This window comes from Protopterus annectens, chromosome 4.part0, assembly GCF_019279795.1.
Source record: "Protopterus annectens isolate FY-2018-M chromosome 4.part0, PAN1.0, whole genome shotgun sequence".
Lineage (NCBI taxonomy): Eukaryota > Metazoa > Chordata > Ceratodontiformes > Protopteridae > Protopterus > Protopterus annectens.
Window position 1 is genome coordinate 249,424,601 of NC_056733.1, and position 22,984 is coordinate 249,447,584.

At 41.5% G+C, this 22,984-nt stretch overlaps 1 protein-coding gene across 1 annotated transcript in view; it reads right to left on the reverse strand.

Moving 5' to 3' along the window:
* LOC122800242 (rhomboid domain-containing protein 3-like) overlaps positions 1-22,984 on the reverse strand; it is a 158,024-nt gene that overhangs the window by 76,714 nt on the left and 58,326 nt on the right. The window contains exon 4 of the mRNA XM_044069734.1: positions 21,017-21,412. Coding sequence (XP_043925669.1) covers positions 21,017-21,412 — 396 coding nt within the window. The remainder of the gene's footprint in view (positions 1-21,016; positions 21,413-22,984) is intronic.

Below are 22,984 nucleotides of genomic sequence, written 5' to 3' on the forward strand. Positions count from 1 at the left end.
ATACTTTTGAATTTGGAAAACTTACAACCCTACCTATATGACAAACAGTTCACGGTGGATACAGACTGCAACCTTTTAAAATGGCTACATAGATCAAGTGGACAGATTGAAAAGCTTCTTAAGAATAACCACACCAGAAATGTGGAAGAAATAGCAAGAGTTCTGAAGAAGTCCCATTTGGGGACGAAAACCCTTAACTGTCTGTAATAAATCTGTGAAATTTTATCTAGACTTTTGCCATGTCTTCCACATTTCTGGAGTGGTTATTAGTTGGACTTGACTCTCGGTTTTATTTTTGTCAGTAAAGCTTCTTAAGAATGCAGTCCTTCAACATTACTATCCAACATCAAAGTGGTGCTGTTAACAGTAATCCAGATGGTCTCAATAAAAAAAAAAGGAATGCAGTAATCAAGGACTGCACCCCTCTCTCAAGTTTCATTTCTTGAGGGACGCCTCCAGGAGACTTGCTTGAGGTTCTTATGGGGGAAAAGCTGTGGTGCCTGCTTCGAGGTCGGGTTAAGGAAAATTGATTTAAAGACGATACGTACATTTTACTCTCACTTTAAAATCCTACTGTTAACAGATCTGAAATACAATGTGTATAACTTTGACCTTTTCTCTTGTAAACATAAAAGGGCATAAAGTGAAGGTGCATGAATCTGTTTGAAGATATAACCTTTAGCGTTTCCTGTGCTAGCAGGTCGCAAAGTGCAATTACAATCTACTTCAAGAAGTGGCGGACTAGGACTGTGAAAAAAAAGCAGACGTTAAAATGCAGACAACAGATGTAGGTTGACAGCCTGTGTACTGGTGCTCTCTACTGTCACTATTCTAGGCTTGTGTATTTAAGTCTTTGTCCTTTACAGGTGGTTTAGTCACTTTTGTTGCAGGAAAGCAAACAAACTAAGAAGTGAATTGAAATAACGACTTTAGGCAAAGGAAATTAAGTATTGTTCTCTGAAGCAAAACAGAAGGATGACCTGTAATACATATAAATATTTCAGCCTGGTCTTTGCTTGGAGGATATTGAGGTGACCACTTCCCTTTAAGTTTGCCATCTGCAGCGTCAGCCTGTTATCTTCTAAGAAATTAGCTGAACGAACACAGGCCATCACGCTGAACAGCAGGAAATTAAAACAGTTTATTGTTAAGCGCTTTTCGTCTCAGGAAATCCCAAGACTTCTTCAGACAAAGTGGAAAAACACACGCCTCTTCTTTTAATACATTCAAGTAGTGTACTACATACTCCCATTGGTTAAAAATCCTTTGAGACATCAGTGTACCTTAAAATGCTTTTAACTTAAAGACAGAGAGCCACCAGCTGTGGGCGGACAAAAACACAATCAATCGGACGGACTGCAAACTTTCGTCCATAAGCACCACATAACTAACGTGTGCAGTAAAAACAGTTAACTGTCAGTAAAAGCTTTCATGCATACAAAGTATTCCAATGCTAAAAGCTGAATGCCAAATAAAAAAAAAACACTTTAAAAGCACTTTTACATGTGCCAGTTAATACAATAAACTTGATTCGGCCTATACAACACATACCCTAGAAAATCTCCTGAAACTTCCCAATAAAAATGTTAAAATTTATTTTAAAAACTATTGAAATCACATTAATGGAGTGAAAATATAAATATACAAAATATTAGATATTAAACAGTCTGTGTAACTTAAGTCATCTTAGGAGGTTCCTAAGTTTTAAAATACAATAAACAGAGCACATTTCATTAAGGCCAGGGAACGCAGATGCATCTGTTCGTCAACAAGTTGCTTGGGATATCCCGACCTAAAAACATGGTCTTGAGTGTTACATTCCTCTAGAAAATCTGAAAATGTTGACACCATTCGGGCAACTCTCACAAGTTGCCCTTTTACTACAGATCTCTTTTGGTAGGCTGGATGACAACTACTGTAGTGAAGGAAAGTGTTGGATTAAGTATCCTTCCTGTGAATTTTAGCACAGAAAGCACTGACAGTTAAGTCCTTCCAGAGGTCCACATCCAAATAAGCAATTCAGTCAGTACTAAATGTGTGTGTAAAAGATAGGAAACTGGTGGTAGAGTTGAAAAAACTCACTACCTCTAATGCAACTGCTTTGCCACCTCTAAATCGGCATAAATATATCATCCAAGAAATGTGTGTAATAAACTATTTTATTTGTGATGGACTCGTTCTTCTGGAGGATTTCTCATTCCCAATAAGCCATGACGAGGTTGGCGAAGCTAGCACCACATGGTGACCCCATGGCTACACCAACCTTCTGTAAGAAGATAGTGTCATTAAAAATTAAATAGTTGCTAGATAGAATATCTAGTAATTCATCCACTAAGGAAATTTCCGATGTTGGTGCACCTCTCTTCCTCAACATGGCTTACCCACTCATTTCCTTCCTCATGTGGAATGGAGGAATACAAGTCCCTCACATCCACCGTGAGGAAGTTAAGATTGTGGTCAAATTCGAGGTCATTAATGTACTGTAAAAATGACCATGAATCCTTGCAGATATCCGGTTCCCTAACTACATATTTTTTAAGTATATTATCCACAAATTTAGCACATGGGTATGTTATGCTATTTCTAGCATCAACCAAAGGTCTCATTGGTGGATCGTGGATGGATTTGTGGATCTTGAGGATCCCAAACAATTTAGGGATCCTAGGGGCCAACATAGTGAGATAACTGAAGGATGCAATATCAATTTTCCCTTTAATAAATAGGTCGTTCAAACTGAGTTAGACTTGTACACACTTTCCTTTAATTTTAACCTGCTAGTACGAGTTTGTGAGTTGAAAGACCATCTCTCAGGTGCCAGCTAGTACCGTCTCAGTACCGTGTCTTCACACTAAGTGACAGTGCATACCTTAATTCCTACACATTTTGGCTGCCTCCACTGAAATTCAACCCCCTGTACCACTGGTCATCACATGTTGCTGGCAGTGACCCTTTTTGTCATAACCCTATTTAATGCTTTAAGTCAAAGAAATACTCTAATCCTGTACAGGATTCAGATCCTTTGCACTGTTATATGGTAGGTGGCACAGAGAGCTACTGCATGTAGTGAAAGACACAAGGGAGGAAGAGAAGAAACCCTTTTAGAGTGTCAGATTATTACAATGATTAATATGAAAGGTTAACAGTGGTGATGCCTATTGCGTGGAAATACGTACAGGACACAATCTAGCCAACAAGGCATCAATAATAGAAATGCCTTGAATAAAGTAGTTACAAGTAGTAGACCATATTTTAGTACTAGTCTCTACAATTTAAAACAAGTTCCTGGCCAAATGACAGAGACCCTAGGAGGTAACTGAATGAATAAAGGAGTTGAACTAAAAGGCAAAACAGACAGGGAGGAGGGGTACCAAGAAATTTACCATACAAATATCTTAAAGCCTTTGAGGGAGATTCATCTAAGTGTGGTAAACATAGTATGGGAGATGATTGAAGTAAACATATGTGAGGTCAGGGACTAAGAAGTAGAAGGCAGAACAATATCCACTCCGAAGGTGATGTGGTAGACAAAACTAATTTGAGACTACAGAGGAACAAAGGGATTTTTCAGAGTTGCCTGGGTGGACATTTTTTATTAATTGAACACTGTACAGAAATCACTCCAGGGAAAAAAAGTTAACATAAGAAACAAGTGACTGCCTGAAACCCAAAAAAAAAAGTCTGAGAAGAGATTAAGAAAAAGTGGAAGTTAGAAGTAATCAGTCTCCATTTTGGTTGGAAAAGTACTACTAGTTCCAAAAACAACTGCATTGATCCAATTCTATACTGATTTCAGAAAACTTAAGGTAGCTACCAAATGTGGAGATGCTGTTATGTCCAGGGTAGATAAATTGATGATGTAGCTGCGGAAAGCTAGGTTTCTAACTACCCTGGACTTGAGTGAGGGTTACTGGCTGATTCCATTAACTGATCAAGCTAAGGAGAAACTGCATTTTCCACTTCAGAATGCTTACTTCAATATACCATCCCACACTATGGTCTCCACAGATCTCTGATCGCATTCCAGAGGATAGTCGATCCTGTTCAAACCCAATCAATCCTATGGTGCAGCCTATCTAGATGGCATGGTCATCCATTCACAATATTGGGATTCTCACTCCCCAAGATGCAACCAGGTATGGATTCACTAAGGGAAGCTGAGCTTACTTTATTATTTTGGTAAAGTACCTTTGTATGTGATTAGGAGAGGGGTGATTAAGACCCAAGAAAAGATGGGTGCAGTTAATGTGGACAATGATTAACATCCAGTCTGCTGTCTCAGCAACAAATAAAAGTGGATGACACAAACTACAATAGAGAGAGAACAGTGGGCCATTATATGAGCTTTAGGGTCCTTATGATATCAGAAACTGCAAGAATTAACCTTGGTTACAGATCATAACTCTCCCCAATGGCTTCAACAAAAGGAAAGACATGCAAACCTCTGCAGATGAGCTCTAGCACAAAAGTCATACTGCTCAAGAATTCAGCATCAGCCCAGTGTTCACAACCACAATGCAGATGGTCTGTGTAGGGTTTACAGAACTTTCAGTGGGCTCAAGCTGAGGAGGGTTATTTGTAGCAGTGTGAGGAGTTCACTAGATGAATGTCTAATAGATAATAGAAATAAACATAGCTAAGAATGTTTTAGTGAGAAAATGCTAAGAAAAGATTTAAATAAGCCAAAAGCAGCGAAGAAACAATAGAAAACAATGTGGCGTGCTGACTCGCTGTACGCCAATGGAACTGGGAAAACTCACTGTTCAAATAACCGCTGAAATAGTGCAGGTGCTAGAAAATGTACCACGATTCACTGATCTGATAAAAACAATCCAGTTTATTTCATAAACGATCCCAGGTTAAGCGCTTTCACACACACAGTGTGTGCTTCATCAGAAAAGATTTAAGAATCTGTATCTAGGTACATAGCTATATCTACCATGGAGAAAATAAAATTAATGTACAGGAGATCGCACTTAAAAAAAAAAAAAAAAAACAGGGACTGGTTCCTTTAACTCATTCCCTCCATGACAGCTCTTTTGAGGGTGTACCTTTAACTCCTAGTGCGTGTGGCTTCAGCCTTTAAAAAAATGAAGTTATCACCTTACAGTTCTAACAAATACTCTGACAGAGGTCAAATATCAATACAAATTATGTTTGCCATCATGTATGCTTCAAGATAAAATATTCTGGTAACTTGTATGTAGCATGATTTTGGAATTATGAATGCAAATATGAACAAGCAATATTTGAAGCCTAGAGGCGGAGTAGGAGGTAAATACAGAAGTGCCTGGAGGCACACTTGGTTGCAATAAGCTGAGATACCAGAGGTTCAGGAAATAGAAATCAGCTGACTGCCTGCACCTTCTTAAAACCAGACTGAACAAAATATGGCAGAAGTGATTTGATGTAGAATCCAGGGAAGTCTGGAGACGTTTCACAAAAGGGGACGGACAGAGGCCAGAGCAGTCTGCTCTGAGATGGGAGTGTAAGGCCTACAATTGCCAGTAAAAGTCCTGGGAACAGAGTGCTGACGTACAACTAGAGAATTACAGGTAAAAGACACTGCCCCACCAGCAAAACGCCTTGGTGATAACACAGACTGTATGGTTTGGTTTGTGTGTTTCCTGAAAAAGACATTTACTCAGAGATACACTCTTATTTCTAAAATAACTTGTTTCATCAGAGGCTGCATTTTAAAGAGAGTCAGCCCTGGAAAATATTAAGCAACTAAACTGCGTATTGCTGTTAAAGTGGCTCCTGGACTGAACTGTGTATTGTATTTCAGGTACACTGCTTATTTTAATTTCACCTGTCACTATCCTTTTGTTACAGTTTTGGCAAAGTCAGTCTGTTTTATGTTGCATCCAATAAAATACACTACTTTGCAGGAAACATGCTGTGCTCCTGCTGTCTTAAAACTATTACATCCTTCTCTCTGTATGCATGTTTATATTTTATATATATATATATATATATATATATATATATATATATATATATATATATATATATATATATATAGATATGTATGTATCTCACACACACACACGTGTATGATATTATATACATTACTCACACACACACACACACACACACGTGTATGATATTATATACATTACTCACACATCTCACAGAGTTGCTGGATTTTCCCATTTTTCCTAACACAGCTGCAAATGGCTTCAATTCTACAAATAAAATTAGCATGGCTACATTTGCCGGCCAAATGGCCTACAAAAAGCTAAATCAATGAATTTAGAAAACTGTTTTATTAAAATTTAATGTAAAGAAAACTGACTGCCAACATTACATGGCATTCCATTGACAGTAACTTTTTTTCTTAAATCACAAATTAATTGCAAAATAATGACAATTAGAAGAAATTCCTATATGTGAATACCTTATAAAATCATCTTGGAGCAAATAACCTGACTCCAATGTTTGTTTCTTACATAAAACGAAAAGGATTATACTATTTTGCTGTTTTGGAGATTTTTTTTTTCTTGGAAAGGTTTTATACCTAAACCTTTTCTAAACACCATATATGGATTAACAGGCCCAATTCCAAAATTAAATTGCTCTCAGTGTAAATGACCACTTACACTGAGAACAGATGTCCTTACATTCATTACTGCAGTATTCCTAACATATGGGGATTCCCTGCCGTGGAAGCCTGCCATCCGGCCAGTCTACCAAAGACTCCTCTTGCTTTAAACGTAGGCCAAACTTCACCCAAATGCTCCTTGTGTATAGGGCATGAAGGTGACATTCAGGCCTACTTTAGTCAGAACCTCTTTGCCGCCAGTCCGCACATATCTTTTCACTGGTCTGTTTATCTGCATCCATTTTCATCAAGTTGAACGCATTTTCGTTCTCCAGTGACTACATATGCCCGTTTGCTGACTTTTTTGCAGCTGTAGATAAGTGCCCCATTGGAGCTTTTGTTTTTTTTCTTGTCTTTTGTGCTCCTTGGGGTCAATGTCATCCAGGAAGGGTAAATGCCAGTGCAGGAGACAGATTCCCCATAAAGACAACCACGATAAGTGTCTTTGTCTAGGAGTCTCTCATGACCATACATCTTGTTCAATTTGGTAGGCGTTCATCCCAGAAACCCTTCGCAGTAGACTTTCTTCCCTTTCAATGCATCTTGAGAACCAGCGTCTTAAGCTTCTCACTCAAGATACAGTGGAAGGAATTACCTGCACTGAGGGGCAGCAGTTAGGGAAGAAGGTGAAAAAGGTGTGACCAGAATCTTCCACTGTCTAGCCTCTGCCAGGTATTTCTTCTGAAGTTGTTACAAACACAGAGGCTCGCCTGGCTGTGTTGTCAGATTTTTCTGCCTTGACCGTGTTGGAGGCTGGTAAGGATCTGGCTGGCCACACATCTGAAGAGGGTTTGCAGGCGTCCTTAGATATTCAGGGGGAATCATGGTTGATTTTTTCCAAAGGGCCTAGGGGACTTCCTCCATTTTTAGTTGGGGAAGAAGTTTCTACTATGGGTCTAAGCCTTCTCAGTTATTTGGAGGGGATGTTCCCTTAAAAAAAAAAAGAAAAGAAAAAAAGGAACAAAAACTTAAACATGTTTCTTTGGCTCCTATGGATCCACAAAGCGACCGACTGCTTTAATGTCCTTAAAGTCTCTTCAAGGGGTTTTGGTTCCTGCTCCTCCCTGGTCCTCTACTCCCCTTAAAAAGCTTAAAGGCCTAGAGAAAGTACAGTTGTGTACACTTACCATAAATGTAGATGTTAGAGTGTATTCACTGTTGCAGTCATTACATTCGGGTAATCTGCTGGCAGGTTGCCCTCAGTCGGCCTAACAAAGTCTTGGGTCCTACGTCAGTTGCTGTCCCTTTCTCCATGATGTCAGGTCGTCAGGGGTATAAAACATGCAGCAGACGTCATTACCTCAGTTTTTCTTGCTCCAGAGGTCAGGTACCCCCCGAATGAGGAGCAAAATAAAATTTAAAACACAAAAATATACCTCCAACCAAAGGCAAATACACCAAAAAGGCTTTTAAGCATAGTAACAGAAAATAGAGGTACAGTCAGAGGAAAAACAGGGGGCTGAAGGGAGGGCAACCAGGACTGCAACAGTGAATACACTCGAACATCTACATTTATGGTAAGTGTACACACAACTGTACTATGCTCTTCGTGTTTCACTGTTGCAGTCATTACATTTGGGTAGATTCCCAAAGCTATGGTTGGGAGGATGGATTTATACAGTATTAGGACCAGCTACAAGGCCCTGCAAGACAGCAGTGGCAAAGCAGCTTTGGATTTAGAGAAAAATGGTAAATGGTAATATTTGGTAAGTATTAACTGAACTCCATGTAGCAGCTTCTAGAATATCCCTGGTAGGAACACCTCTGAGAAAGGCTGTAGAAGTAGATGCAGCCCTGGTGGAATGAGATCTGATCCTGTAGGGGATAGGTTTTCCATGGTGCTTATAGCAGAAATTAATGCAATGGCTTATCCATTTAGAAATGGTTTGTTTTGAAATAGCCTTTCCCTCTGCCCCTGCAGCAAATGCTGCCAGCAGTTGTTCAGATTTTCTTTGAGTTTTAGTCCTGACCAAGTAGATTTTAATTTGTCTGTGCACATCCAATGAATGCAGAATCCGTTCCCCTTTGTTCTGTGGATTGGGAAAGAAAGTTGGCACATGAATGGACTGATTGAGAGCCACACTGGATACCATCTTGGGTATGAAGGACGGATTGGTCCTGACTGACACCCTGCCCGCATGAAAGATGATGAAAGGCTCCACTGCCATAAGGGCCTGCAACTCAGATACCCTTCTAGCTGAAGTGATTGCTAGAAGGAAGGCTGTTTTCTAAGAAAGAAATTTCAAGTCTGCAGTAGCAGCTGGCTCGAAAGGAGGTAGAGTGAGTTTCTCCAATACGAAGTTAAAGGTCCCAGGCAGGGGTTGGAGCTCTCCTGGGTGGTCTCAAGTTTTTGGCCCCTCTGAGGTATTGCTTGAGCAGAGGATGAGAGAAGAGGGGAGGTTCTGTGTTATAATGAGCTGAAATGGCTGAGGCGAAAAAAAAAAGACAGGCCCTGAGGTAATTTGGGCACTGCTGTGCTCATTCCTTGGGATTGATTCCAAGCACAGAATCTTCCATTTGTCAGCATAAGATTTTCTAGTACTAGGTCTTCTCACCTCCAAGATAACATCCATCACAGGTTTACTGAGGGATGCTAAGGGTAAATTTAAGTGATTAGCCAAGCTGCAAGGTTCAATGTTGGGAGCTGTGGGTGCAGAATGTGGTTCTCCTGCTGAGACAGTAAGGAAGGTGTCTGAGGCAGGTGCCATGGAGATATTTGTGACACACTGCACAGGAGCGGGTACCAGTGTTGGCATGGCCAGTCTGGTGCAATCAAAATCATTCTTGATTTGTCCTGTTTGACTTTTAACAGAACTTTGCAGAGTAGAGGCAGAGGGGGAAAGGCGTAGACTGATAGGTTTTTCCAGCTGAAGGACAGAACATCCACTTTTCATACTTTTTCTGTGGGGAGTCCTTGTGCAAAATTTGTCCAACTGATAGTTCCAGGGGGAGGCAAATAGATCTATGTCTGGGCTCCCCCATTTGTTTGTCAACATGTTGAAAATCAGTGGTTCCAGTCTCCACTCGTGTGGGTCCATGAGATTTCTGCTTAGTCCGTCTGCCAGTGTATTTAATTTTCCTGGCAGGAAATAAGCTTGTAGGTGCACTTAGTAGCTCAAGGCCGTGTTCCACAATGCCATGACTAGTCTGCAGAGGGGGTAGGAATGTGTACCCTCCTGCTTATGTACCACATAACCATAGTGTTGTTCATCTTTACCATTAGTCGTCTTGGAAGAATGTAGTCCTTTAAGGCTGTCAGGGCATTCTGTACAGCTAACATTTCTTTTTGATTGATATGTAGGTGCATTTGATTTGGGTTCCATTTGCCCTGAATGCACTTCCCTGCCAGGTGAGCCCCCCATGCATAGTCTGATGTGTCTGTAGTTAGGGTTTGGGTGGCAGGGGGTAGTGTGAATGGCAGTCCCTTGTTTTGGTGGCAGGCCTCTGCCCTCCATAGGAACTCCAGGCGTAGGCAAGGTATGATAGGAATCATTGTTTCCAGACTGTGACAATGTTGACTCCATAGACTTTTTGAGTACCACTGAAGTTCTCATATGCAGTCTTGCATATGGAATTAGAAGAATGCAGGAGGCCATGAACCCAAAGGCTTGCAGATAGCAGGGTTTTTGTGGCCACTTGCTTGAAGTTAAGTTACCAAATGAATTTGCTTTTCTGGCAGTTGTATTCAAGCATGCACCCAGGAATGTAATCGGTTGAGAGGGTACCAGTTGTGATTAATTTTCGTTTATGGTGTACCCTAGACAAGTTAGAACCCTTTTTACAAACGCCAGATGATTTAGAAGTATGGCCTGGGTTTTTGCCCAAATTAGACAATAGTCCAGGTATGGATATATCTGAATATTTCTTTGCCTGCAAAATGCTATTACTGGAGCCAGGCACTTTGTGAATACCCCGGGCACAGTAGACAAGCCAAAGGGCAGTGCAGAGAACTGATAATGCAAGTAGCCTGCTTTGAAGTGTAGGTATCTTCTGCAAGATTCCCTGATTGGGACATGCAGGCAAGCTTCTTTTAAATCTAGAGTTGCCAACCAGTTATCTTTGCCTAGCATAGGAAGTAACTGGTGAAGAGTCAGCATCGTGAATTTTGGAATGTCCAGAAAGGTGTTTAGAGTACACAGGTCCAGAATTGGACATCATGATTGGTCTTTTCTGGGTAACAGGAAAAGCCTGGAATAGAAACACTGTCCCTTTTCCTCTTCTGGTACCAGTTAAATAGCCCCAATGTTTAGGAGGGAAAGTACTTGTTTCTGAGCCTCTGCCCACTGATTTGGGGGCAGGTCTGGTCACCTGTTTGGTTGTTGGCAACTTGTAGAAATGACATCTGTATCCCTGGGACACTATATTAAAAACCAATTTGTCCAGGGTTATGAGTTCCCAGTTTTTTGCATGAAAAGCAATCTTTCCCCCCAAAGGAGTGGCCAAAAGGTTAAGTGCTTGGTAATTTTAAAGGAAAGTCATTGAAACTGTTTACCATAGGGGGGTGTCTTTTTATTTGCAGATTTGGAAGTGGAGGCCCCCCATTGCTTAGTTCTGAGAGTCCCCTGGGACTGAAACTTGGTGCTTTTGGTGTGTCTGGATTTGGCTTGAGAGGATCTGGAAGGAGCTGGAAAGGACCAGTTCTTAGTAGGCCAGTGCCTACTGAATCTTGGAGGTTGCACTTTTAAGAAATCTTTTACAGTTTGCATATATTTGGCTTTATCTTCCATCTTTTTTAAAACTTCTTCAGCCTTATTGCCAAACAGATGGCCCTGATTTAAAGGAGCATCCAACAATTTTGCTTTAACATGATCAGGTAGAGATTGCTCCTTAAGCCAAGCATGCCTTCTAAGCACAGACCCAGTAACAGCAGCCCTGCAAGAGGCCTCTAATGAATCATAACCACATTGCAAAGTATGTTTTCCAATTTGTTCAGCAGAATGCAATAAATCCTGTAAATCTTTAATTTTCCACAGTCAGAAATCAGCATCATTTCCTGTTTAAAGCAGTCCAATAATATGCTGTTGATATTTTAACATATGAAATTGACAGTTTAAAGCCCTGATAGCCAAGGTTGCAGAAGTATAAACCTTTTTACCCCATCTATCCAGCGCCCTGGAGTCTCTTTCAGAAGGGGTAGGATTTTTAACAGTAGAAGCCTTAATGCCCTTAGGCCCTTGAGAAATGGTTTCCGAATCTGCAACAGGATTTTTGAAAAGGAACTTGTGGGACTCGGGAACCCTGTAGTATCTGTCAGGTTTACAAGGAGCAGGAGGCAGGGAATCGGGGGCCATACTGTATTCCAAAAACACAAACAATATCTACTACAGAAGGTATAGCCAAAGGCCTATCAGAGGTAAAAAGAAAATTCCCAAGACTCTTTTTTTGAATCGGAGAATTCCTGACTTTCCCAGTGAAAATGCTCCCTTAAGGTATGTAAAGTTTCACCAAAAGAAAAATCCTCAGTGGGGGAAACAGAGGGAATGGAATCCTCTGCATCAGAACCCTCATAAGTAGGTATGGACAAATCCACGTCATTGGAAGAGTCAGAAGAAACAGAGTCCTGATCAGAAGTTTCATAGTCAAGCTCAGGCCTAGGCCTCTTAGAAGGGGGGGGGGTGACTACCCCTGATTAGAGTAATTAGATCTTTAGCCATTTTGATCATTTGTTTTTTTAGGCATAGGTGCCTGAACATGTGGCATGGGCATCATTTTTTCTACATAGATCGAGATTTAGGCCTTAGTATTGAAGGAGATGGTTTGATATGCAAGTCTGTAGGCCTGAATACACCCTCAGAAGCCGGTGCCTGCACAGCGGCTCCGGACCCATCTAAGGTAGAGACTTCCGCGGGTTCCATAGTTGAAGTATCTCGAGGCATACCGGAATCTGAATGGGTCTCAGTAGAGGCCTGCGAATCAGAAGTAGCAGGTATCAGGGGTTACGAAAGCGCCTCACCGAGTACTGGCAAACTGGCTTAGGAGAAGCATCGGCGGCAGTTTTGGACCTCAACGGCCTGTCTTTATCTTTGCATTTTTTTCGAAATTCTGGTAGTGGGATGGCTAACAGACATCATTTCTGGATAATTAAACAGAGAACCAAAATATTTAGAGGCAAAAATGTACCGACGGCGGATAGTGCGCCGATTAAATAAAGCACAAAACCGACAGCAAGGTACATCATGGTCAGGGCCTGGGCAAGGAATACAGTACAGATGAAAATCTTTATGAGGTATTTGCTTTTCACAAGTAATGCAATTATTAACTTTTACTGACATTGGTAAGGAGTAAGAAAGAGAGTTTCCCCAACGGGGTACTTAGCTTTTAGTTGAAGACTTCGGTTCTAAAACTCAGGAGTTGGTCGACCTGCACTTGCGAACTGTTTCTGCTTCGGGCACCGCAAGACAAGAAAGACTGAGGTAATGACGTTGGCTGCATGTTTTATACCCCTGATGACCTGAAGTCATGAAAGAAGGGACAGCAACCGATGCAGGACCCAAGACTTTGTTAATCAGGCTGACTGAGGCCAGCAGATTACCCAAATGTATGTTTTTTTTTTTTTTTTGTTTTTTTTTTAAGTGGGATTGTGCTCAAGTCTCCGATATCTATAAAAAAGAGGTACTACGAGTTGCTGCAGTTGGAATCTCCTATGCCTGCAGCTATTCCTCCATTTTAGCTGCTTTTCTGGATGCTTTTTCCATTGCCTCATGTGCATGATTCCCTGCCCCCTGCTCCCAAGAAATCTGCCAGGTTTTACAGGGTGCTAAGGATTTTTCTTTATATAAATGTCCTGCTGCTGACCCCTCTGTAGTATCTGTAACCTCTGATAAGCAGTCTCAATTGCTTCATTCACCAAAGTTATTGCCTTCTGACAAGGAGAGCAGAGCAATGAAAGGCTGGGTAAGAAGGTTTACACTTCTGCTACCCTAGCTTTTAGGGCTATTAATTATCAAACCCATATATCTAGGTATGTGTTTGGCTCTTCTTTCTCAGGCCTGTCAGCTTATTTCTGATTTTCCAGATTCTGAGGGTAAAACTTCTGTTCTTGCCTTGCTAGGGACTTCCTCTCAAGTCATTTGCCAATCTATTAAATGTAGTAATGATGCAGCAGATGCCTCTTCTAGGACTGTTTTTGCTTCAGTGATGAGGAGGTATTCTTGGCTTAGGCTTAAACTTCCACCCGATGATATTAAGGCTAAGTTGACAGAGCTTCTCTGGACTCCTAAGCTTTCATTGGGGGAAGCTGCTGCTGGTTTAAGTCCCTTCAGGATAAGAGTAAGGCCTTACAGGAGTTTAAACGTTTGTTTCTCCTGTGCCTAAATTTCAGAGAAGCTACCCTGCTTAGCCTGAATTTGTTTGTAGGCAATCCCGCCCTCCTATTAAAGGTAAGAAGAGTGGCAAACAGGCTCCTCCTGCTTAGGCTCCCCAGTTCTCAGGGACTCCGAGACCTTCCTTTCCAGACAAACCAGGTGCTGTATGACTATCCATTCCTTCCCAGACACATTCCTCTCTCTTCGCCTTTCTCTCCGTTTACCTTCAGAGCACTCAGGATTCTTGGGTTGTATCAATCATTTGTCTAGGGTACTTCATGGTGTGGAAATCCTGTCCTCCTTTTATGGGCATTCCTAAGCCTCCTCGAGAACAACTTCCCTTTTTCCACAGAGGCTGTTCAAAATCTCTTGACTCAGGGTAGTACTCAAGAGGTGCCTGCATCCCAAAGGGAGAAAGGGTTCTACTCCAGACTGTTTCTAGTGCCCAGGAAAGAGGGCACTTTGAGACCTATTGTAGAATTCTCTCATCTAAACACTTTTCTAAAAAGTGCCTTCCTGTTGGAGGTTGTCCCTTCAGATTTTGTTTCCTCTCTTGCTCCCTCAGGCGTATAGGTATCTCTGGATCCTTGAGATACTTCTCTCCATATTCCGATCCATCCTCTTTGCAGGAAGTTTTTGCATTTCTCGTTTGCTTCCTGGCATTTTCAGTTCTCTGCTTTGCCATTTGGCCTTTCTACTGCCCGAAGGGTGTTCACCAAATACCTTGCTCCTGTGATTGCTTTTTGCAGGCCTAAAAGTGATCCAAATATTTCCTTACTTGGATGACCTTGTTGTTTCAGGCTTCCTCTCCAGACACCTTTTCGCAAAGTCTTTAATTTTGCCATTTCCCTTCTTCAGACTCTGGGGTTCACTATATAAAATTTCAAAAAAAGTCTACTCTGACACCTTCTCAGATCATGTTTTTCTGGGTTGCAGGATTCAGAGTGCCAATGCTGGCTTCCCTGCCCTGTCCAAAGGCCTCAACTTGCATTTCTTTCTTTCACACTTCTTCCTCCGGCTTCCATTACCTCCTGGGAGTTTCTCAGAGCTCTGGGTTTCATGGCATCCATCATTCCGATGCTCCCTCTGGCCATACTTCAGAAATCATTGAAACTTTCTCATGTGAAGTCAGTGGGGCTTCAACATGCACATCCCCTAGACTTTGTACTTCCTCTTCTGCCTCGTCTCAGACAAGAATTTCGCTTGCAGATTCAGCAGCTCTCTGAATCCAGGGATCCCTTTCCATTCATCTCTTCCCTCTCTGGAATTGATCACAGAAACTTTAGACATGGAATGGATGGGGTGACATTTGGCTCCCTAAAAGTTCAGGGGGTGTGGTCACTTCATCACCAGAAGGAGCACATCAATGTCAAAGACATGAAAGCTCTTCTGCTTGCTCTTCAGGCCTTTCATCCTCTTTTCTATCCAAGCTCTCTAAAGGTGCCCACAGACAATACCAGTGATGTGGTACATCAATAAACAGGGAGGAAAGAGATCTTGTCTTCTTTGCCAGTTGGCACTTACGGTATGGGATCTTGCTGTCAATTCAGGCAGTTTATATCCCTCCCAGTTAGAACACTATGGCAGACACTCTGAGCAGGTCCTTAACTCAGTCCCACAAATGGAAGTTTCACAGGGATGCATTTCTGGACATAATCCACCAGTGGGGTACTCAAGTGGATCTTTTTGCCTCCCCTCTAAACAGAAAACTTCCTCTGTTTTGTGCCAGAGTCCCAGGTCCTCTGGTGTGGAAGGTGGATACCCTCTCATTTTCTTAGAAGGGAATGTTTCTTTAAGCTTTCTTTCCCCTTCCTCTCATTCCAAAAGTCCTATTCAAAATTCAACAGGATTCTCCCAAAATCTTGTTGGGGACTCCCTTTTGGCCATGACAGCACTAGCGCCCTCTTCTTCTGCATTTAGTCAGGGGCATTCACCACAAGTTACCTCACAGGGTGTATATACTCTCACAAGACAAGGAATCTCATCCATCCCACCTCTCCACTTTTCAACTGACACTGTGGGTGACAGGATTTTGATTCCTCAGAGACCCTTTTTCTAAAGATGTGCTGCAAGTCCTGTAGGAGACCAGGAAGCCTACTAGTAGGAAATCCTACTTATCCAAATGGAAGAGGCTTTCTATTTGATGTCTCTCTCGTAACCAGGACCTACATTACTGTAGAGGTTTACTTTGGTTGTCTCTTACTTGCGAGTTGCTCAACACTGGTTTGGCCTATTCATCTATTAAAGGTCCACTTACCAGCTCTCTCTGCTTGGCTGCCTTTTTCTCCTCATCTAGCTTTTAGATTTGAGGTGAAACAATTACTCAAACACCCTTAATATTAGGCCTCCCAGGAAGCCCATTCTTCTTCCATGGGACCTTAATTTTGTTTTGCAGAAGCTGACCCAGGATCCTTTTGAGCCTGCTGCTTCAGCTACCTTGCAACATTGTTCCTGGAAGACTGTTCTTTTGTTAGTTCTTCTGCCAGATGGGTGCCCGAGTTACAGGCCCTTATGGCTCATCCTCCTTTTTTGATCTTTCATGAGGACATAGTGTCCTTGGGCACTAACCCTTCTTTTATGCCCAAGGTGGTTAATGAGCTATCACTTAGTCCATTAATCTGCCTACTTTTTTCTCCTCTCCGCAAATTGACAGACGGCGCTGCATATTTTGGACATGCACAGGCAACTCGAGGTTTATTTGGATAAGACTAAGGCTATAAGAAAATCAGATCAGTTATTGGTTTCTTTTCAGCCTAGATCCTGGAGACTTGCTGTATCCAAGAAAACTATTTCTTCTTGGATTTCTAAGGCCATTTCTTTTTGTTATACTTCTCATGGCAATAGCCTTCCTTCTTCAGTCAAGGCTCATTCTACTAGAGCTGTGGCTTCTTCTGGTGCTTTTTTCAAGGACTCTTGATACTAATTCTATTCTTGATGCAACTACCTTTGGCATCTCTCTACAGCTAGGGATGGTTTTGCTAGTGCCATTCTTCATGGCTTTTTAGGGGACTGTTTTGCTCCTTCCTCCTCCCTAGTTTCCTCGAGCTTTGGCACGCTCCCATATGTTAAGAATACTGCAGCAGTGAATTTAAGGACATAGTACAGTTGATGTCCTTAAATTCACTTGTGCAGTGTTCGCTCCCTCCCTCCTTCCCCCTAGTACTTTGCCTTCCTGATGTACACACTACCTCTTGGACTGGTGTTCCTACAGGGGCAATCAGTTCTGACTATGGTAGGCCCAAACGTCACCTTTATGCCCTACACTACAGAAGGAGCATTTGAGTAAAGTTCGGCATACTTTTAAAGCAACAGGAGTCTTTGGTACACTGGCTGGATGTCGGGGTTCCACAGCAGGAAATCCCCATATGTTAAGAAAACTGCAGCAGTGAAGGCAAGGACATCTACCGTTATGGTAAGATTTTATACAACTGGTGGCGACAATGAAACAGCAGGTACTACCAGAAGAATGTGTATCCTGCTGATGTTATCTCCTTGCAGAAATGAGGGATGGTTCAGCTCTGGTGTCTTGCATGCCCCACCCTCAAGGTGTTACTCGGCATGCACACAACAGAAAAACAGATAAAACACTTCTTGACATAATACTGCCCAGGAAGCCTCTTTCTCCTTGGTGGTCCCGATTATCCAAGGGAGGTGGGAGGACTCTGCAAACCTGGCGATTGAGAAGAGGCAGTGGGGGCAACTAATGGTCAGCTCACCTGTGAGGGAGCCAAAAAAATAGCTCCAATCTAGGGTTTCTTGACCTTTTGTCACAGAATAGCTTCTTTAAAGCTTTTTTTTTTGGTCTTACTGAAATCATATTTCCAAGCTAAACTAAACTAATTAAGCAGATAGTCTGCTCTTTAATATATCATCCAATCCATTAACTGTTGAGCTGGTAGCAAACACATTTTAGAAAGGAAGAGTTCTGTAGTCCAACAAATCTAGGTTCATATCCATTTAAAACTAAAAGTCAGAGTATGAATAACCAGCCCTTTGAAAAAAAAAAAAAACTCACATTCCAGGCTTGTATTGTATGGATCAGAGATAACTATATTGGAGTATTCAATGTCTCAAAAAAACTGTTTTGAGTGCTTTAGCACCACCAACACTTGGAGTCCACTAAGTTCCTAAATCCTAGAAACTTCGAATAGCAGGCAACACATACTTGTGTCTGCAACTGTAACAGGTTTATTCCAACTGTGCTCCATGGACCTCTCAAACGATTACAAAAGATTCCTCATCTCCCTGATTATTACTATGATAGGAATTGTACAGATAAGAGTTGTTAATATCTTGCTCAGCTTAAACTGGCATGCCTGTGCAGTACAAGGCATCATATGCTGCCTTTTTCACAATTTCCAAATAGGATATGGATTCTTGCCAACATTCAGCCAGTACCAGTGGCATACAGGGAAAAATAGGTAGAGGACTACATCCAAAGTCATAATGATATGATTAGAAGCTCAGGCATCTGATGGTAAGGGAGGATGTGTATGCCATCTGGGGGGATAGTGAGGTGGACCAGCCATGTACTGCATAGGTCCCCTTTAAAGATGGGCTGGGATGCAAATAAGCAGACTCGGGAAAGGCATTAAGCTTACTAAGTGACTGATGAGCGACATCTTTCATACTGGATATGCAGGAGCATGCAGCCACATAGGAAAGGCATTGTGGTCCTCTGTGCAATGATACGTCTCTTCTGACCACCACCAAGCAGGTGGGGCTAGATCATAACATATCCTTCTTTGCTGGTAAGGCTGGTGAGTACATAAAGCACCCTAATGGCAGCTCCACAGTATACAGGGATAAAGGACTGACTATGGTACAGGTGATCAGAGTTCGCTTATCACTTTGACTGTCTGCAAGACAGGACTAATGAGGGTGAACATCTACTGCCAGTTCATCCATCCAGGGGGGGGGGGGGGGGAGGTTCTGGTTCGCCACATTACACTTTGCTGGAACACTAGTACACAAGTGGAATCTGAGCCTACCAAGACCACACTGTGTGGTTCCCAGGGAGAGAAGGGAGTCCACTCCCTACCACCTGACTCTTTACAGGGAATGGAGGGCAGATATGGATTCCTGGGAAGAAACAAATGTGCACAGGGCTCTTGTCCACTACAAGAACAGCTCGGACAACTGGCCAGGTAGCAAGAAAGCCCCTCAATAGCTTTCACCCGATGCCAGGTGAAATTCCTGGGTAAAGGGAATAAATAAGCAAGTTAAATTGGGAGGACATTAATGTTCAGAAGGTGTGGGACAAAAACTGCAAAAACATTCCAGCATTTCAATCAAACCACGGCATGTCACAAACTCTTAGCTTCACTATGCCAGAATGAAATGCTGTTAAATTCTGCCCATAAAAAAAAATCAAAGGTTATCGGTCATAAAATTATTAATTGTACTAATCAGGCACCAACGTTTTTTTTTTTTTTTTTTTTTAAGTTAACTCGTACATAGGTTCATACTAGGCTACCTACCCTAGGGCATTTATAAGCCTAGCCAGAGTGTGTTTGGCTTTCGCCACCCTTTGGAATGAGTTTAATGTGCCCATTTTAAGGTTTGGTTTACTGTACCTCTGTCTAGCAGTGACACAGAAGTAACCCCCGGGGTAAACCTACGATCTCCCATCCACTTGTCAAGATTTCTCTTGAAGAGAGTCAGTGAGGGGCTCTGCCTAATATGGACTGGGATTTTATTCCAGAGTGAAGGGCGCCTCTGGGTTATGAATCTGTCCCTCCAGCATGTCCTATTTATTTCTGTGCTGAGGTTCAAATCTCTCGCTCGCATAGCTCTGTTGGATTTGGATTTTCTGAGGTGGAGCATGTCCATTAATTCTGGGTTGGACATGGCCTTGTACGTCAGGCATAGATCGCCTCTGAGTAGGCGGTATGCTACTGAGAGGAGCTGGAGTTTCTTTAGCTGGGCAGCATATGGCATATGTTTGAGTCCCTTGATCCTCTTGGTGAGGTACTTTTGGGGTCTTTCCAATTGCTGCAGGTGTCGGGTAAGGTACATCCCAAATGGGGCATTGTACTCAATTATGGGCCTGATGAGGTCATGGTCTCAAACACAAATGCTTCTGTTAATGCATTGTCATGCAGTAAAAAGTGAAAAATACTAATTCTATTCCAAGGATAAAACAAATATTTAAACTGCCAACAAAACATTTTACATAATTTATTTTCAAATGTTAAATCAGAAGCACACAAGACATTCACACCTTCCAACTTGAGTCATGTATGAGGGGTCATCTGACCAGCCCAGTTACCTCAGTGACACACAAAATAAAGATCAGTCTCTTCCTAAGCCGGGTTTCATACTCTCTGCTAGACAAACATCTCTTCCAGACAATAACAGAAGAGTCAGTTAGTAAATCATGCTGGAAGACATAATCCTAAAGAACAAATTAACAAAAAAATTAGAAACAATATTGAAATATCCTCTTTCCTATTTCCCCCCACGTAAAGTAAGAGCGGGATTTGTAAACCATAACTGAAGAACATCCTACCATCTTGCTGGCTGATGACAACTTGTGAGATCCCATCTCAGTGGGGCTATATTTTAACAGAGTTCCTGATGGTTAACTTAACAATAGCATCCAACAATATGGGCAATTGTACAGAAAAAACTCTTCAGAAAAGAAAACAGCTTCTTAGAGTACAGAAAATGGAAATGATGAGCACAGGTAAAAGCCAAGATAAACTTTACTGTACTATGGGCCACCATAACCCCCAACTTTCAAACTGGAAACTCAAAACTTGCACAACAGATGGACTACATTACAGTGCTATAAAATGTGCAGTGTTTGTGCCAGTCTGACATCAACTTTCTTCCTGTCACATATAGGGTGGAAATATTTTTACTCTCCACTCTTACCTCAAAATTTACCTGTTATTATTTGATCATCTAACAATTTGTTTTATTTATCCACTGTGTAAAAATTCCAAACAGGCTAAAAACAATCACCAAAATTTTTGAACCAAGTATTATAATAAAGCACGTATATGATCTGTACAACATGTTCTGCCAAGAAAAACATTAAAACGTGTACATAAAAAAAGAAGAAAAGATTAACACACTCTGTAAGCTTCTTTGTTCTAAAGGATACAGGCCAAACCTACTGGAACACCAGATATGTGAGCTAGCAACTCTGATCCTGGGATAAAGTGATAAGCAAGCACTAAGAGTAAGAATGGCACCGTTACCATGGGAACACGTCCAACAACAGGAAGCCTTTTACCTCGGCTCTTATAGCACATTACAGTTAGAAGAGCAGAGTTGACAGCACTGTAACCACAGACAGTGTAAGAGGTCAGACCCAACAGCTTTGTGAACAGGATGTAGAGCAGTGCAGTGCCAACAGCACAGACCACGGACAAAAGCAAAAATGGGAAGGTGCCCAGCCTCCTCTCCAACCATCGACCCATGAGAAGCAACAGAACGATACTGATAAGCAATGAGGAGGCATTCTTATGGTATACACAATATGTCACCAAGCGATACACTGTTGGAATAAAAAAAATAAATAAAAATACAGAGATAGTACAATTTTGCAAACACTTCAATAAAAATGCATCAGGGTCCTATAGTGAAACAAGAAGAATTTGGTTAAAATATCATGATCAGGCACAATTTCTGTTTCATATTATTGGGTGCTCCAAATAAATGAATATTTTGAACTGTGGGAATCACACTTGTAAAATACCATTCATCCCATTCTGGGGCAATAACTATGAAAATAAAATGCACTTTTTGGACAGCAAAACCAAGTCATTTTGGCACTTTTATTTGGTTAGGTTAACATTCTTACTGCAGTACTAAGTTTAAAACATAGTAATGTCATTATGGAACTAAGCCAAATAGCCTGACAAATGGCAAGAAAGAGAAGCATTTTATAACCAGCTTGCAACCCATACTTATTAGAGCTCATACAGCTAACACTACACCTGCCAAGCTTTCAAGAAAAAACTTAACATAAAAGGTTAGCCACTTACACATCTCATGACAACCACCTGGTTGGCCTGCTGTGATTCACTGACTTGGCAGCTAAAACAGACTGGACCAAGGACTAAGCACTGCTGCCAACTGTTTACGGTCATGGTTCCTCTTTTCTATCTGGAATGTTTATGTCTCAAAGTTCTTACCTTTTTTCCCATACTCATGCCACCACTCATCTCTTTCTCTACATCCTCCCCCAGTAGATGGGAAGGAATAGAACCTCAATGGACACAACTTCCGTATGGCAGGTGATCATAACAACTCCTTGACAATTTAATTTTAACCTGCACTACATTTCCACTTCCCGTTTATTACATCCTATACACATCCCATTCCCTTGACTGTCTATTGTGCCAATAGCTATGCCAACATGGTTATGGCTCGCTGGGAAACTGTTTATTCTACAACTGAATGAATATACATCATATTTAAAAATTTATAGAAGGTTTGTATATTTATTTTTTATTGTGTTTTAGTACCTTTATCTTATACACAGGTCAGCCATACTTTATCAACTGGAAAATTTGTGGATAGCAATAAAAAAAAAAAAAAAAATAAAAAAAAAAAGAGGAGAGAGTTTAAGGAATTTTATCTGAGAAGGGAAAACAGCAACTGTCAAGTGGGATAAGTTGATTCTACCAATAGAACAAGGCTGACTAGGATTACATAATTTGAGGGGGTATTTTAGAGCAACATTGTTAAGGCTTTTACACATAGCACAAGCAGAAAACTAGAATTCAAAGTGGAAAGGAATGATGCTGACATGGGGAGGAACTCAAGAAATAAGGAGTGATCGGGATTTTGGATGCAGACTCTCAGGGAGGACAGCCAAAATCATACAGAGTATTATATTCATAAAATAGCAGGGAGTATTCCAAGAACCACACCAGCAAGAGAATACAGAAGAGAGATTTTGCTGATAGGGATGACTGATCAGGGATACAGATCATAGGCAAGAGGGGGCTGGAATTTATTGGAAGAAACTGGCAAAAGAACCAAGGTATTGGGAGCAAATAACTAGAAAGGGAAAGGTAACAGAATGGGAAGAGGCCAAACATTTATTTGGACTGCAGTTTAC